Consider the following 16,395-nt stretch of genomic DNA (forward strand, 5'->3'; position numbering starts at 1 on the left):
AAGCTGCCTAGGGAGTCTCCAGGAGGGAAAACAAGCCTAAAAACACTCTGATAACAGAGTGGGAGCAAGCCTCGGTTACAGAGCACCCTCCAGATGATCTACCAGAACAGCCAGGTAGGTGCACAGAGAATGAAGCAGCACAGAGAGATCACAGAGTGGTAACGTAATGGTCACACCAGGAACAACCCAATTTGCTCCTGTTCTATCCGTGAGCCATTCACACACACACAAGTCAATAATTCAGGGGAGTAAAAAAAAAAACCACTTCTGTTGCTATGGATCAACATAACCCCAATCAGCCCACTTTGTGGGAATCCAAATACCGATCATGAGCAGGTTGGATGGGGCCCTGGGCAGCCTGGGCTGCTATGAAACGTGGAGGTTGGTGGCCCTGCATTTGGCAGGGGGTTGGAGCTCTATGATCCTTGAGGTCCCTTCCAACCGTGGCCATTCTGTTAATCTGTGATTCTGTGATGCAAGGGGATTCTGTGGTCTGCAGCAAGGAAGTTGGTTGGTGAGTCAATGTGCTGCAACCTGAGGGTGATCAAAAGTGTCAGGAGAGAAATCTAAAGACTTGCAGCTGCAGGAGCTAGGAAATGATGGGATGGCATCTCTGGTCCTGGCTAACTTATCATAGAATCACTGAGGTTAGAAAAAACCTCCAAGATCATCAAGTCTGACCATCAGCCATTACTATCACGTGCTATGCAGAAGATCTCAGCTCCCTGTGCTTTGAGTCTTCTTTTCAAGCTACGGCAGGGGAGATTCAGGCTGGACATTAGGAAGTATTACTTTTCAGAAAGGGTGGTCAGGCACTGGAATGGATGCCCAGGGAGGTGGTGGAGTCATCGACCCTGGGGGTGTTCAAGGAAAGGCTGGATGTTGTGTTGAGGGACATGGTTTAGTGGGAGCCATTGGGAATAGGTGAACGGTTGGACTGGGTGATCTTTTAGGTCTTTTCCAACCTTGGTGATTCTATGATTCTATGATTCTATGATTCTTCCCCCTGAATTTGGTGGGATTTAAGAAAAAGGCTCTGAGGAACAAGTATGCCTCCTGTGCTCAGTCAGGGAACCAGTCATGAAAACACACACTGGGCTTAAATAAATCCCCCCCTGGGAGGGCATCAGCTCTGGGGCCAAATGGTGGAGTAAAGCAGAGGAGGCACCAGCATCAAACTTGGAGTCATCCCACTCCTTCCCAAAGGAATTACTACACGTCTGGACTTTGGGATCTAAGAGATTTAGTTACTGGAAATGATACAGCAGCAAAACTAACCGTGTCCATCTACAAACACTTCCTGCTGCTATGGGAGAAGATACCAGAAGCTCACTGGTTTTATCCTCAGATTCAGAGCACATCTTATACAATACCCAAAGAAATGGGAATGACTCCTCCCTTCTGCTCCAGAAAAAATCATTTTCAAGTATTTCCTTAGGAATTATCCACTCATAAACCACAGAACTTGCTTCTGCTTCAGCCACAGCAGATCTGCGTGCTCTGCGGGACTCCTTGGGTTACTAAATTCTCTCTTTATTCATCAGATTCTTTCTCTGCTTTGCAATGAGCAAGACCTCTCAAAAACACACCTCCTTACAAAACCACCCATCTCACCTTTGACAATGAAGCTACTCCACTCAACGGCCATGGAAAAACAGCCACTTCTGCAGCTCTCCTGAGCCAGTGGTTCATCCTATCAGCCCAACTTCCACCTTGGGTTAAGACACATTTAGAACAAGGAAAACAAAAACTGACAATAAGTGGTATGTTGACTGGATGATCTTGGAGGTCCTTTCCAACCCTGGTCATTCTGTGATTCTACGAACAGATATCCTGTCAGGGGGGAAGATCCAAGGGAAGGGGAGAAGAATGAGGAGATCCATCCAGAGGAGAAACATCCACATTTCAGGAAGCTAAAGAATTTCAGTCTTGTTCTGATGGTGGGAGATTCATGCACTGTGTTCTTCAGAAACTTCCTGTAGAGGATTTTTGGCAGCTTTTAAGCTTCCACAAGGGTCAGTGTGAAGCTGGTACGGTAAAAATCACCCACCTGGATATCATTTCCAACTCTGCATGATTCTCTGACAGCCTCATTTCAGTGATTGCTGGCACTTTAGCAGCTGCAAGCTCAATATTCTCATCTGAGAGGGTGACTGGATTTTGTGTGACTATCTTTCACTTGCCCTGATGGATATATCTTGATTTAAAGCATAGGGGTCCAACCTTTGGGCTTGCCTGGGTTGCACTGGAGTGAAGAAAAATTGTCTTGGGCTGCATATATAATATAATGCAGCTAATGTACGTACATAACAATTCTATATATATGTAAATATTTCATTAAAACATAAAAAGAGAGCAACAAAAATATAAAAACCAGTGGGATACGTGACCTCATTTTTGTGAAACTGATGCAGCAGTCTGGTTCAATGGCACTGGCTGCACTTCTTACTGAGTTCTCATTGTGCCCATCAACGATTTTCGATGAAACCTCTTGTGCTTCATCCTTGACAATATCTCTTTGCAAATATACATACTGCCAAGAAGCAATGACGTGAATGAGGTGTGATTGTGAAGCAAGGGATATCTTACTCTGTTAAGAGAGGTCTTAGAAAAGTCTGGTAAAGAGTCAGGACCAAACTTCTGAGTTGAATGTCTGATTGCAGCTCTATGCATTCCATGTGAAAATTCACAGCGAATGCATGCAGGCTCATTGAAAACACAGTTGCAAGCACACAAAAAATTGGTGATTTTTTTCAACAATCTTGAAGCTTGTTCTCAAAATCCTTTATCAGAATGGAAAGCAAGGTGCATATTTTTTGCTGTTCACAGGACTGTGTTTAATCCATGTACCACAATGCATACAGTCATCAGCCATCACTTGAGTCAGCACTGCCCTGCAGTGCACATCTCCTAGAACCAGGAGAAACAGCAAGATACAAATGCCTATATTATTCAGAATAAAATAAACAAGGAGCACACTGAGCATAAAGAATGCTGCACGTCTTTCTTGTTACAACTGCCCCAAAATATCTTGCACTCCAGGATGCGGTGGAGAGGAGGCACAGCTCACACAACTAAGACAACTCCAGCCAATTCTGTTTCTGTACAATTCCCCATCTATAGGCACTAGCAGGAGTCAGCAAATACTAGAAAACGTTTCAGAGTGGTGAGGCACTACAACAGGCTGCACAAAGAAGCTGTGGATGCTCCACCCTTGGGGGTGTACAATGTCAGGTTGGATGGGATCCTAGGCAGCCAGCCCATGGCAGGGAGTTGGAATGCTCCCTTCAAGTACTGTGGCCTTCCAGTACATCAAGGGAGCATATAAACAGGAGGGGGAACGGCTGTTTGTGAGGATGGATGGTGATAGGACAAGGGGGAATGGTTTTAAAGTGAGACAGGGGAGATTTAAGTTGATATGAGGAGGAAGTTTTTCAGCCAGAGGGTGGTGAGGCAGTGGCACAGGTTGCCCAAGGAGGCTGTGGATGCCCCATCCCTGCAGGCATTCAAGGCCAGGCTGGATGTGGCTCTGGGCAGCCTGGGCTGCTGGTTGGTAACCTGCACACAGCAGGGGGTTGGAGCTGGATGAGCATTGTGCTCCTTTGCAACCCAGGCCATTCTAAGACTCTGTGATCTTTAAGGTCCCTTCCAACGTAAGTTATTCTATGAAGACATATTGGGGGTGAAGTATTGTTTGCAATGGGTTGAGTTTTCTCTCAGGTTGCTTATTAGGAAGGCTAAACCTTCCTAATAAAACCACAGTTAAAGGAATGGCTAGGTAAGCTCCTTCCTTTCTCACTTACTGCCTGCCCTTACTTCAACATTGTCATCTTCAAGACTTTCCTCTCACAGCTGAGCCTTTCTAAGATCTGCCACTGAGACAACATCCAAATATCAGCAAACGAGGTTTAGAAGCAAGCAAAGGCAACTCTTGAACTTCCCCTTGTAGATGGGGAGAACGCTGCACACTGACAGGCAGCAGATGCACCATGCAGTGCTTCCAGCTCCAGCAAAGAGCCTCCCACAGAGCAGCCAGCACAGCACTGCAGTGCATCACAGAGCACCTTCGTTATTTAAAGCACGTGCCATATTAAATACTTGGTGCACAACCTTACCTTTACCCGATTAGAGTGCAAAGGAAGAATTAACATGCTCTGGCACTCCGTCCATTACAACGTAAAGAGCGGCGTTTCAGAACAAACAAACAAGAAAAAAAAAACAACAACCCACGTGGAGTTGGCTTTGATCAGCTGCAAGTGAAACATAAAAGGCTCCTTTGAAGCAAACTGGATGCTACATCTTCTGCTTTAATTGGAAGGCATTCTTATTAACTGCTGATGTAGCCAAATAAAGTAATTTATGGGGAGGGGGCTATTTGCCGTGGAACAGCTGCTTTCCTATTGCCCTCTGCATATCGTTATTACAGTAATTGTACTCTTGTTAGGGAAATGGATGATGATTTCATGCGACACTCCTCAGTTCACAGAAAGATTTTACAAATGTTCAGTGAACACCTGACAAAATCCAGCCTGACTCATGACTAAATTAGCCTGCTTTTTATGCTGAGAGCCCCTTTGTAAATGTTTGACTCGATAAAGCTCACATTTCTTGGTGAAGGGCAAGTATTTCTATCATTCTTCAGCACTAAAAGAAACATGATTAAAATTTACATGCCATTTTTGCCGCTGATGCTATGAGCAGTCAATTTGACATTTTCTTCCTCAAGTATTGCACCTGAATTCACACCTCTGCAAAGCACTGCACATGCATTCACTACGCACTACAGCATTTCCCTGCCCTGACAAGAGAAATAAACACTGGGGACAGAAATCACAGCATCCCCCTAGAGGGGCTACACTGGAGGACAAGCAAGAAGGACACCTTTGGAGTTGTAGCAGGCTTCCTGGGACAGAGATGCTCATGCATCTGAGCGCATCACTAAACTGAATGCACAACACGCTCTGACCGCAGCTGACAGCACTGCTTTGTGTAAAGAAGTGCAGTGACCCACTCTGCAGAGATGCTGGGACCAACTGAAAAGCTTTGGGTTCTTTTCGTTTTGGGATGCAAGGAGCAATGCGTGATCTGCAAGGAAAATATTCAGCCTTTGGAGGAAGGAATAAAAACAAGACAGTTGTAAAAACTTGGCTTATTCCTAACATTCAATTAAGAGGGAAAAATGATTCCTCGTACATGCAAACGAGACCCTCATATCCATTTGTTTTTTAGAACTTTTGCTTCTGCAATGTTGCTTCTAAGTGCTAAATCGCACAGGCTGCTGAGCTGGGCCCCATCTTGGACTGCAGGGCACTGGATGGCAGTCTCATCTCCTTCAGCACTATATCTCTGGTCTGTAAGAGCAGCTGAGCTAGCCCTTTACCCACCCCTCTGTTCCAGCCATTGATCCTTCCCTCTAATTGTTGATCTGTGCTACTTCATTGCTTCCCACATCTCCAAAGCCATTCTGCACCACATCACAAGGGAAGGTGCACCGTGCAAGCAGGATGCCATTTCTCTCTCCTTGGCCAAGCCATTAGTTTCACTGCACACTTCCTATGGAAAGGAAAATGAATGAAGGCCAACATGAGGTACCCAAGGTGTCTCCCACTGCCACCCTTGTAATACATCTGGTTTCCCAACTTCTCTATTGCTTCCTTCAGTGCTTTACTCATTCAAGCCCCACTGTACTGTTCAGTATCAGATGACAATTAAAGATTTTTTTTTCTTTTTCTCCTGCAGTACAAATCTGCAATAAAAACCCTGCCACATCACACATGGAAAATGGCTGCAACAATACAGATGCAAAACTGGTCAGTCCTGCAAGTCCAGCCAGTCCAGACATGGCTCGATCTCTGGGGCCTCAAACATGGTACATGAGTACATCCCCTACCAGGGACCATTTCTGTTCCCGGCCACACACAGCATCACCCAAAGGCAAGCAATCCCTGCTCTTCCCACTGGCACTAATGGGCCTGGTGCACGCCAGGGCACAGACAGCTCTTTAAGCTCCAGAGTGCAGTGCTGGCTCATACCCAGCTGCTGTCCCACACCTCAAAGGAGCTGCACCCCTGCACACCATGAGCATGGGAAGCCTCTTTGCAAGCAACCAGGAGTAAACACATAGCTTAGCCCTGTGACTTAATGGAAATTAAGAGGCATAGGCTGGGAGTGCTGCCCAGAAATGGCAGGAGAAGAATGTGAGAGGGAGATTCTGACTGGATTCTGCAGAAGGAATCTTCAGTGCATACTAGCACATGTTACAACCCAGAACAGGCAGACTCCCACAGCTCTTTGGGGGTAGAGCATGCATACCTGTCTTGAAGGACCATACTATGTGTTGCACACAAGGTGCTAGGCTGAATTTATCCCAAAGCCATGAGTGGTTTCTACCCATTTCTAAGCTTACCTTCCCTTTTGTGGCAGGACTACATCAGTGGATGCAGGCAGACGGTAGGTCAGAACAGGCAGAAACACTTGTGGCCATGAGATCATGTAGGGCATCACTCATTAAGAAACTCAACCCCAGCAGAGCAGACGTAACATTCCCACCCAACCTAGGTGCAAGGCAAGGGAACAGCCATGGGGGCCTGCCACCCACTGGAGGACACCGGGCCACACCGATGGGCTCCACACAGCACATTTTGCTTCACAGAAGGTGACAGGATGATGTAAGCCAAGGTTTGACAGCACACAGACCTAAAATATGTGGAAAAGAATCAATGACAATGAGTGCCAAAATAACCCTGATGTAAGCGAAGGTCTGCCAACACAGCCTCTGTCTCAGCCTTTAGCAGGCAATGGGCAATGCAGGCAGCCCCTGCTCTGTCACCTACCAGCTGCATAAAGCAGCAAGTAAGGTACCCATACCACAGGTCTCAGCCACCTCCATGCTGCCTTAGATGCCACTAGGAGAGCAGATGGACACAGCGCTGGCATCCTAGGGCCACACCTAGGAAGACACACAGACACACAGCAGCATCATCTGCCGTGCTCCCATTCCCAGACAGGAAGGGAAATGATGAATTCTGTTCATTAAAAAAAGAAAAAAAAACCATGCTCACCATTGGGCAACATCTGGAAAATGATAATTTATGAGTAATGGCTGCATCTGCCCACCCACCGTTAGCCTCACCTGAGCGTGATATTTTGGCATTTTAAAAAACTTCATCAAGAAAAATTAGTTTCTATGGCAACTAATGGCGCATTTAATAGATCAAGTGATGAGTGCCATGTATAAGAATCCTGCAAATCATGAATAGCAGTAATAGCTCCAGTGCTACACAGTCAGTGCACAGCTGTTGTGCTGAGGTGCTCCGAGCCTTCTGCACAATTAGGAGCCAAGCTATGTTTTGGGGAAGCACTGTGTACAAGCATTTCCAACTCTCTCCCTTTGCAGCACTGGCTGCAGCTTTTCTTATTTCCTCCAGTGGACTTATTGATATTGATTAGACCACAAAAAATTTTTACACAGTTTCAAAACCACTTCCACTTTGCAGGTGCCACCACTGCACCGAATGCATGTTTCCATCTCTCTGCCTGCCTTTAAGTACCTGTACACAGAGCTCTGCAGATGGGAAAACAGAATAAAGCCAAAAATGTATTTTCCAAGGAGAGGCCCCTACAAAGCAGCATCACTGCAACACGACTCAGAGCAGATCACAGACTGAGGCACACGCATGTCTGTGACAGAGATACATCAGTTGATCAAGAAGTTAAAGGCAACACCTGGAAAGACAAAAAGGAATAAATGTGCACTTTGGTAAAGCACACAGGAGTACTGACATGAGGGAGAACAAAACTATTTCTTCTCCCAGGGTCCCAGCTTTGGTACATCCTTTCAAGAGTGACCCATGAGCAGCACTTTCTCGCTGCCTTTTTCTCTCTTGATGTATCCAGAAGGAAGTGCAATATGATGGAAAGGAAAACTAGGCAGACAATGTGCCAGTAACAGTAATGCAACAGTGTGCAGGAGGCTGGAACACAGCATCATCAAGGTCTGCTGCCCTTGGGGATGATCCATGGGGGCATTGAGAAGGATGGTCAGCCCTGGGGATGGCAGAACACAAAGCCTCTGAAGACCCCAAGTGTTACAGCAGCTAACAGCAGTGGTCTGAAGCTCACACATCATCATCATGCTCCTTTCAGCCCAAGAGGAAGGCAACAAGCAGACAAACATCAGAGAAGAAGACCTGATGACTCTGCAGTCAGGCTGGCTCCTGCTGACCTCCCCAAGCTCAGTGCCTTGACATGATCCGGCCAGCAGTGCCAGCACCCTCTCCAGCCAGTTGCCAGCTCTGACACCTGCCTGCCTGGCTGCGATCTCAAGGGGACCCACAGCAAGAAACTTTACATATTTTCCTCCACTACTTTCCTTTTTCTATCCTCTACCATTAGCTACTTGGCTTCTAATCTGCCTCTCCACAGCTGGGGAGACCTACTGTGAGCTAAGGATCAGGAAAGCAGGTGAGTGCAGCTAATTGGCCCCAATAACAAGAAAAAAAAGTGTTTGTTAAGCAGCGTGCATGATTTTAAAGTCTTTTCTTTTGCAGGTGTAATTAACTGTCGCTCCAAACCCCTGGATTTTAAGATGCTCAATTACAAACTCAGCTTGCATATCAGGAACAGAACCTGATTTCAGACGAGAAGTCCTCACAGTCCTTATCCCACCACCTCTCATGAATGTTGACCATCCTCCCAGCAGCACACTGTCCACCTCAGCACCTCCACAAGCTGCACCTGACTTGCTGTGTTTCCTCTTGCACTGATCCTGTGCAGCAACCTTACATCTGCTGCTTGTAGGAACCATCTAAAATTGTACAATCACAGCATGGCCTGGGTTGCAAAGGAGCACAGAGCTCATCCAGCTCCAACCCCCTGCTGTGTGCAGGTCGCCAACCAGCAGCCCAGGCTGCCCAGAGCCACATCCAGCCTGGCCTTGAATGCCTGCAGGGATGGGGCATCCACAGCCTCCTTCTGTGCAATAATCACGAAAATATTCATGCAGTGAATTACCTTAGAATGTGGGTGGAAGGCAGAGCTCCCCTAAAGGACCAGGCAGGATGCATCCAACCAGCAGTATGAAAAAACACCTTGTGCTGTATTTAAAACACCCTGCTTGTATTTAAAACACCCAGGAGTAATTATTGACTGGTAAGAGAAGTTTTATGGCAATTGCTAACAGCAAGCCACAGCTTGCTGATTTTACATCCATCTCGATCTCCTGTCTGAGCTCGATGCCTGCTTTTCCCCAATAGTCCCACTGACAAAAGAACACTGCTGAGATTCATCACAGCCTTGCTTAAGAGAAGGCAGATTTTATGGGCACAGAGTCCAAGGGAATGGAATCCAGGGGTCTGCAGCTCCCATAGACAAGGCATGCTGAAGTTTAAACACAGCAATGCAAAAAAACTAACAACAGCAACAAAAAGTCTCAGCGTCATCTTTGGGGTGGGAAAGAGGGCTGTAAAAACTGAATGGAAATTTAATAGGAAGGGGATAAAAAGGCAAACGTTCAAATGTAGCCCTGCCAAGCCTCCTGTGTTCTGCTGCAGAATCACCCATCTGAGGCCACCAGCTATCCCCACCCCTCAGGCAATTAATCTGAACATAAAGTATGGCAAATCTTTGAGAGCTGTAGCACGAAAGTGAGTGCAAGGGTGCAGACGGAGGTGCCGTATGACAAAGAAAATCTATAAACAGGTAAAACGAAGAGAAATCAATTTTCTATCCTGAATCTCAGAATGAGAACGGAGGTTTTTTGAGAAGGGAAAAAGGAAGCCATGTGGTCGCTCTCTTGATAAGAAGCTTAGGTTGTACAGTGGCTTTTTTTTTTCTTTTTGATTCGGCAGCATCATAAGCTTTGTGACTGCTTAAGACAGCACCATTCATGGCTAGCCCAAAGCATTTGCAGGCAGATAATAGTGTGCTCTTGCATTGCTGCCTCTTGGAGGGGGAAGGCTCTTTGATTCCTGCAGCTTTGCACCAAGCACATGTCAGCCCTGTTGGAGGAGGTGGGTTGGGAACATTCTCCCAGGGAACATGCTTAAGTATCAACTTATCCTTATTCTTTCCTGCTTGCACATGAAGGTGCTATTTATTTCCATCCAAAAGCAGTTGCTTTGCATCTAAAAAAGATGTGAAATAAGGCTGGATAAGGAAAGGCTGGGGGGGTTGAAGGAATGCAAGAAAAGCAGCAGGCAGTGGAACATTAATTAGTTTCAGAGAGGTGGCCACAGCCCTCCCTCCCTGAGCTTGGGACAGATCCTACCCTGCCCATTGCTCTACACCTCGCTCCTGGAAAGAGCCATTTTCATCTGCAGTAGTTCAGATATTTCAGTATTTGCATGAAAGTCTGTCATAGAGTGGTTCTGAAGGGAGACAGAAAAGAACCAAAAGCTCTTAAGGAAGAAAACAAAGAATGTGAATCAGTTGCATACATGGGTAAGTGTAGAGGTGATGGTCTCAGGTTCCATCCACCAGGGGAGGTTCAGGTTGAATATCAGGAAACATTTCTTCTGCAAAAGAGCAGTCAGGCACTGCCCAGACTGCCCAGCATTGGTGGGATCATCATCCCTGGAGGTGTTCCTGAGCCGTGGAGATGTGGCACTGAGGGATGTGGGCAGTGGGCATGGTGGGGTGGGGTTGAGATCTTCTGGAAAAGAAATGTTTTCCAACCTGAATGATCCCGTGATTCCATGTAAAATAACTTCACAAGGTGCACATGGAGGAGGGATGGTGATGGGGATACCAGGCAGCTCCAGCACAGACCGACCAGATTATCTTTGAATAAATGCTCTAAAATAATAGAGCCAGGCCTGGAAAAGGATAGTTTCCTTCAGTTTAACCTCAGTTTCCTGCAGGATCTCAATGCCATGGTTCATGCCATGCTCATGGCCAGGATATGGGAGCTCAGTGAGGCCCCCCCCCCAGCTCAGCCCATTTCATCGGCTCAGCTGATGCGCACCACTCAGCACTCCCTACCTACACTTGTATTTCCTTCTGCCAACCTCTGCAGCCCCACATCACACCACAACATTCCCAGATAACCATTCACTCAAAACCCATCATTTTTTGTGCCGATGATGCTCCTTCTGCGGCACTGCAGCACCGAACCCACAAAAGCCCTGACGAATCCTCCAACGGATCCTGACGCATCAACCTCTAACCCCCTGCAGCAGAGCAGCAGATGAAGCTGTCCCAAAGAGTTGGGTGGGGGCTCACCTGTGGTCGGGGATGGCCGGTGACCAGGCAGGTCAGCTCCAGCGTCTCACCCTCACGGATGGTGTAGACCCTCTCCGAGTAGCGCTCCTCCTCGATGTTGCACGCCAGGCCTGAGTGCACGATACGCACGGTGGGGGGGGCTGCAAGGTGCAAACAGAGAGCAGTGAGCACAGCACCTGGCCATCCCTGCCCTCCCCAGCAGCAAACCCACATCGGGTGCCAAAAAATGGCCCGCGGTGCTCGGCCCCATCTCGCGGTCCCCAGGGTACAGCCTTCACGAGCTCCTCTGCTTTCTGGTTATTTTGGGCTCCATTTCTAAATGAGCTCTCTCTTATTGTTCTCGTCATTATATATCTTTCTAAACTTATTATCGCGTGCATTATGCAAATGAGGTGCCTTAATTAAACCATTAAAATTAAGCAGGAGAAACGGCGGGGGTGATGCTGCTCCTTCTCAACATTAATACCGAAATCCTGTTGCTGTCAAACGGATCAGGGCTTGGAGCTGAACAAACCCTCACCTTAATTTTGTTGTAAATTCAGTCCGAGCTGCAGGATGTGACCATGTTCTACACATTGTACATGTAGGAAAACAGCAACGTTGTTCCTGATACCAAATGTACAAATTACAGCTCTGTTTTAGCAATTCTCCCGTGGATGTTCCCGGCTGTATCTTTATTTCTGCAGCATGAAATTCACAACTATTAAAATTTTCAGACAGTGAATCAATAGGAGAAGAAAGCGGAGCTCCAGTTATAACCCCGCTGCCAAATGAAATAACAAAAGCTGAAGAGATAAATGGTAATTCTGGTGGGGCTCAAACACCCAGCAGTTTGCCCTCTCTGCTCATCAGCGTGCTGCTCCAATGGTGGACAAATGCTTTAGTCCTAACTGAAGCCTTAAATGATCGAGAAAGCCAGAAAGTGGAAGAAAAATAGAGCCCAGAAGGACTTGATTGTGCTCCCACCATAGAACCTGCATGCTTCTACACCGCTGCTCATTGCCTTTTCCTCAGCCCACCTACAGACAGTGTTCCTGCAGCTCTGCATGCAGCTTTAGGCACCACCTGCTGCACAGCGCCTGGATCTCATACAAACACTGCCCTTAATTTCAATTCTGGCCCTCGTTCTGTGAAGGCTGTAGAAAATGAGGTTCAAGGAAAGGACCTGAGCAGGACAGTGCCGGGTCAGGTACAGGAGCAGGAGGAGAATAATTATGTCAGGCTGCAATGGCTAAGCCTGATACTCCTCACTACCATGCACTGCTCCCATCCATCTCAGTCTACTATATTTAGATCATTTCTCAATGTGCTCGGCTTAGGTTAATCCCTTCAGCAAGCATTTCAGAAACCTGTCCTCCCTGCAGAGACCGGCGTGGGAGGAAGAGCTTTTGCAAGCAATAGATGCTTCCCACATCACAGTGTGCCCCGAGCCTGACGGCACGAGGCAACTGGCTCCAGGAGGGACCAGAGAGCAGCACAGAACAGCTTGCTAGCACTGCTCAAACCCAACGGCATTGCAAAAAGCTTCCCCACCAGGCTGCAGCCAGACAAGCATGCCTGCTTGGTCCGCTTTGCCTTCCTCTTGTTCAGAACTGCCTTCTGCCCTCCCCACAGCCCTGCAGAGCTGCTCTCTGTAGGGATGGAGACCCTGTTTGCTCCTTAGAGGAAACAAATAAGACCTCTAAACCACTGGGCTGCTCTTCACTGTCCCTCTGCCATGCCAGAAATGTCAGAGGATCACAGAATGGCCCAGATTGCAAGGGACCTCAAGGATCACAGGCATCTATTCCTTGTTCTGCCACACACAGCCATGGTACGATGAGCTCCACCCCACGGCTGGGTACCATCTCCCACAACACAAAGCATAAACTGCTGACATGCAGAAGCAGTTCAGCACAGATGAGGAGACCAGATAAAATCAGGAGAGTCAGCAACATTACACTGACATCCTGCTGCCTTTTACATTCATATTATATTAATATGACATTTTAATTCATATTGTATTCATATTATTTCAAATTACGCTTGAAGCATCCTTTGATTTAGTGTCTGTGCCATGGCTCCACATCTGTTACGTTTGAAATGGCAACACAGAAAAGAAAAAACAACTCCTTCTGTATTAGTATAAGTATATACTGCTTTAAGAAAGACTAAAACGAATGCAGGAAAATTAAAAATATTCTTCCTCCTTTAATTTTAATGTCCTATGGTTCAGAAGACATTGTGTAATTACAAAATGTCACCTCCTTCTCTTCACCAGGAATATTCATTACAGCTACTCCTGAAATATGCCTCCAAGGATTTAATGGCAGACAAGGCATGGAAGTAATACATCCTTGGCATTTATTTTGTTTGTGGCACTTCAGAAGTATTTGTCTTGTGATTATGCCCAGTAAATACCACATGCAGGAATCCATCACCTGCCGTCCTGGCATCACGCAGGCGCAGTGCACACAAAGCTCAGTGTGAGATCAGACAGAGCTGTGACAACAAAACCAACAACAAACCTCCCCGTGATGCAAATACACCAAGAGAGTCCTTTCCTATGAAGAATGGTGCCAAGCTGACCTTTCTCTGTGTCTCATTATGTGTTGATGTAAGATAAGTCCCCGTTGTTGGCTGCTCTTTTCCAGCAATTTCAATTCATCTCCCCTCTCCTGTACACACACAAGTCTACACAAGCAAAAAGGCTTCAACTTGCCACAAGCTCCCCAGATGGCACAGATCCCAAAGATCCGGGGGTGAAAAAGGTGTCATAAAATTTCTGTGAAGGCAAAATTAGAAATGCCCAAAGTTGAAACACAGAATCACAGAATAACAGAATTGTAGGGGTTGGAAGGGACCTCTAGAAATCATTGAGACCAACCCCCCTGCCAAAGCAGGTTCCCTACAGCAGGTTGCACAGGTGGGCATCCAGGCAAGACTTGAACATCTCCAAAGAAGGAGACTCCACCACCTCCCTGGGCAGCCTGTTCCAGCGCTCCGTCACCTCACTGTAAAGTTCTTGCGCACATTTGTGCAAATATGGATGCAGGTATCCAGATGCATTTAATAAAGACACAAAGGGCAGAGCAGATGCCATGATGAATGTGAGCACAGCCACTCTCCATCAAACCTGCAGTATAACATTTGTTTTCTGAACAAGTGCCAAAGTCGAGAAGAGTTTTTCTAAGTAAGCTGGCCACCCAAAAAAGTAAACAAACTCAGAGTCACAGAATCACAGAATGGCTTGGGTTGGAAGGGACCTCAAGGACCCTGAGCCTCCAACCTCCCCTGCCACAGGCAGGGCCACCAACCTCCACATTTCATAGCAGCCCAGGCTGCCCAGGGCCCTATCCAACCTGGCCTTGAACACCTCCAAGGATGGACAGCCTCTCTGGGCAGCTGTTCCAGCACCTCACCACTCTCTGTAAACAACCAGCATGCAACCTTTGCAAGAGTTTGCCCTTGTCTTTCCTCAACCCAAAGCTTGGTCACTGGGTGGCCTCAAACTGCATCAGCAACACAACAGGCCATATCTGCTCACGGCATGCAACACATTATTATTGGATCTGGTGTCTGGTGCAGTGCATGGCAATCTTGCTCAGGGCAGAGGGTTGGAACGATGTGATCTTTAACGTCCCTTCCAACCCAATCCGTTCTCTGATGCTATGATTGACTCTGCTACTATTAATCCAAAACATTTCAAATAAGAAAGAAATCTTCAAAAGAATCGGGGGTCTTCATGTCTGGAGAATTACAATGGCCTTTTTCTCATCCAGAACATACCTACTGTTTCAGAAACAGATACCAACAGACACAGACCATATGTCATAGATCGTAACTTTTTAATACTTGCCCAGCAGGAAGGACAATAAACAGACAGCGTAACGAGTTGTAAGGGGGTAAGAAATCTGCCTGTTCCTAGAAGCAGCATTACAGTTCCTATAACTCAATAGATACTCTACTGATAAGCTTTGTAGTGCCAAAATTAGGTCAGCCTGTGACAGCAGCGTTGGGAAGCGGCAGTGTGATTTAATTGGCACGGTGGCTCCTCATGTTGGTGCTATCGATCAAGAAGGCTTCCTGAGCTCTGGAAATGCAGTTTAAGCCACAGAGATACAGGCAAGCATTAAGCAACGTGGCAAAAACAGTCCAATCAATGCAAGGAAAAAAATGCTCTTCATCCTTCTCTTGTGAGACTGGGAGGCAAGGACAGCCATGGACAGCTCAACAACGGAACGAGGGTTATTTATGCTACTGGGCATGTAGAGTGAGAGCAGGTAAGAAGTATTTCATGCTGATAGATCTTTATACACTACAGAACTCTCCCTGCTATCACTTGTCTGCTAAGGCTGCTGAAGGTAACGTACAGTCATAAAGCTACGAAAACAGAAAAAGCAAAGGCTCCCTGCACTGGATGCCTGGCTTTTGTTCCACATGGGACCCGAAAATGAAGATGTTAATTGAGACTCTCAATATTTATATAATGAAATGTCCTTGTGTAACATTTCCCATCCTCACTCCCCACCAAGAGTACTACGCTTTCTAAAAACAGAAATAAACTGGCCTAATAATACATTTATCAGCTAACCTCCAGCTGGTGTCCAACCCCACGTTACCCACAGTAAAACACTCCAAGCTCTGTAGTGATGAGAGCTGTTGTGCCAGGGCAGTGCATTCATCACAGTAATACCACCGAGATCCCCGGACACTTCATATGCAATTAGCAGAATTAAGAGCTGATAGGAGTACGGGAAAACTCATTTTTGAGAGTTGCAAACACGTACACAGTTACTTTAGACCTTCACGTTCTTAAGAAAAAAAAGAGAGAAAAGATTATTTCCTCTCCTTATTACACTGCAGAATTGCACAAAACTCACTGGGGATTTCACTCTTGCTGATTGGTTTTACACAGAGGAGCTCACAATGAAAAGCACCGCTGAAACAAATGAAACAAATGGGAGGATAACAGAATTACACGTGGGCACAGCCAGGGCTGATGCCTTGCATTGGGAAGGCAGCTAACGCTCTAATGCAAGGGCACAGTGCTGGTCCCAGTGCTTTTAAGGGCGCCTGGCTGTGCAGGAGGACATCGCAGCCCTATGCACACACAGTGACCATGTAGTGTCCAAAGTCTGGAGCACACCCAGTTTTCCAGAAAGTTCTTCATATACACGTAAGGATGTGCCTGCA

The 16,395-nt window shown here is 46.7% G+C and overlaps 1 protein-coding gene across 1 annotated transcript in view; it reads right to left on the minus strand.

Moving 5' to 3' along the window:
• Positions 1-16,395, minus strand: part of MDGA2 (MAM domain containing glycosylphosphatidylinositol anchor 2) — a 303,099-nt gene that overhangs the window by 196,081 nt on the left and 90,623 nt on the right. The window contains exon 3 of the mRNA XM_052692294.1: positions 11,221-11,360. Coding sequence (XP_052548254.1) covers positions 11,221-11,360 — 140 coding nt within the window. The remainder of the gene's footprint in view (positions 1-11,220; positions 11,361-16,395) is intronic.

The sequence above is a fragment of the Tympanuchus pallidicinctus genome, unplaced genomic scaffold (assembly GCF_026119805.1).
Source record: "Tympanuchus pallidicinctus isolate F22 unplaced genomic scaffold, pur_lepc_1.0 scaffold3, whole genome shotgun sequence".
Classification (NCBI taxonomy): domain Eukaryota; kingdom Metazoa; phylum Chordata; class Aves; order Galliformes; family Phasianidae; genus Tympanuchus; species Tympanuchus pallidicinctus.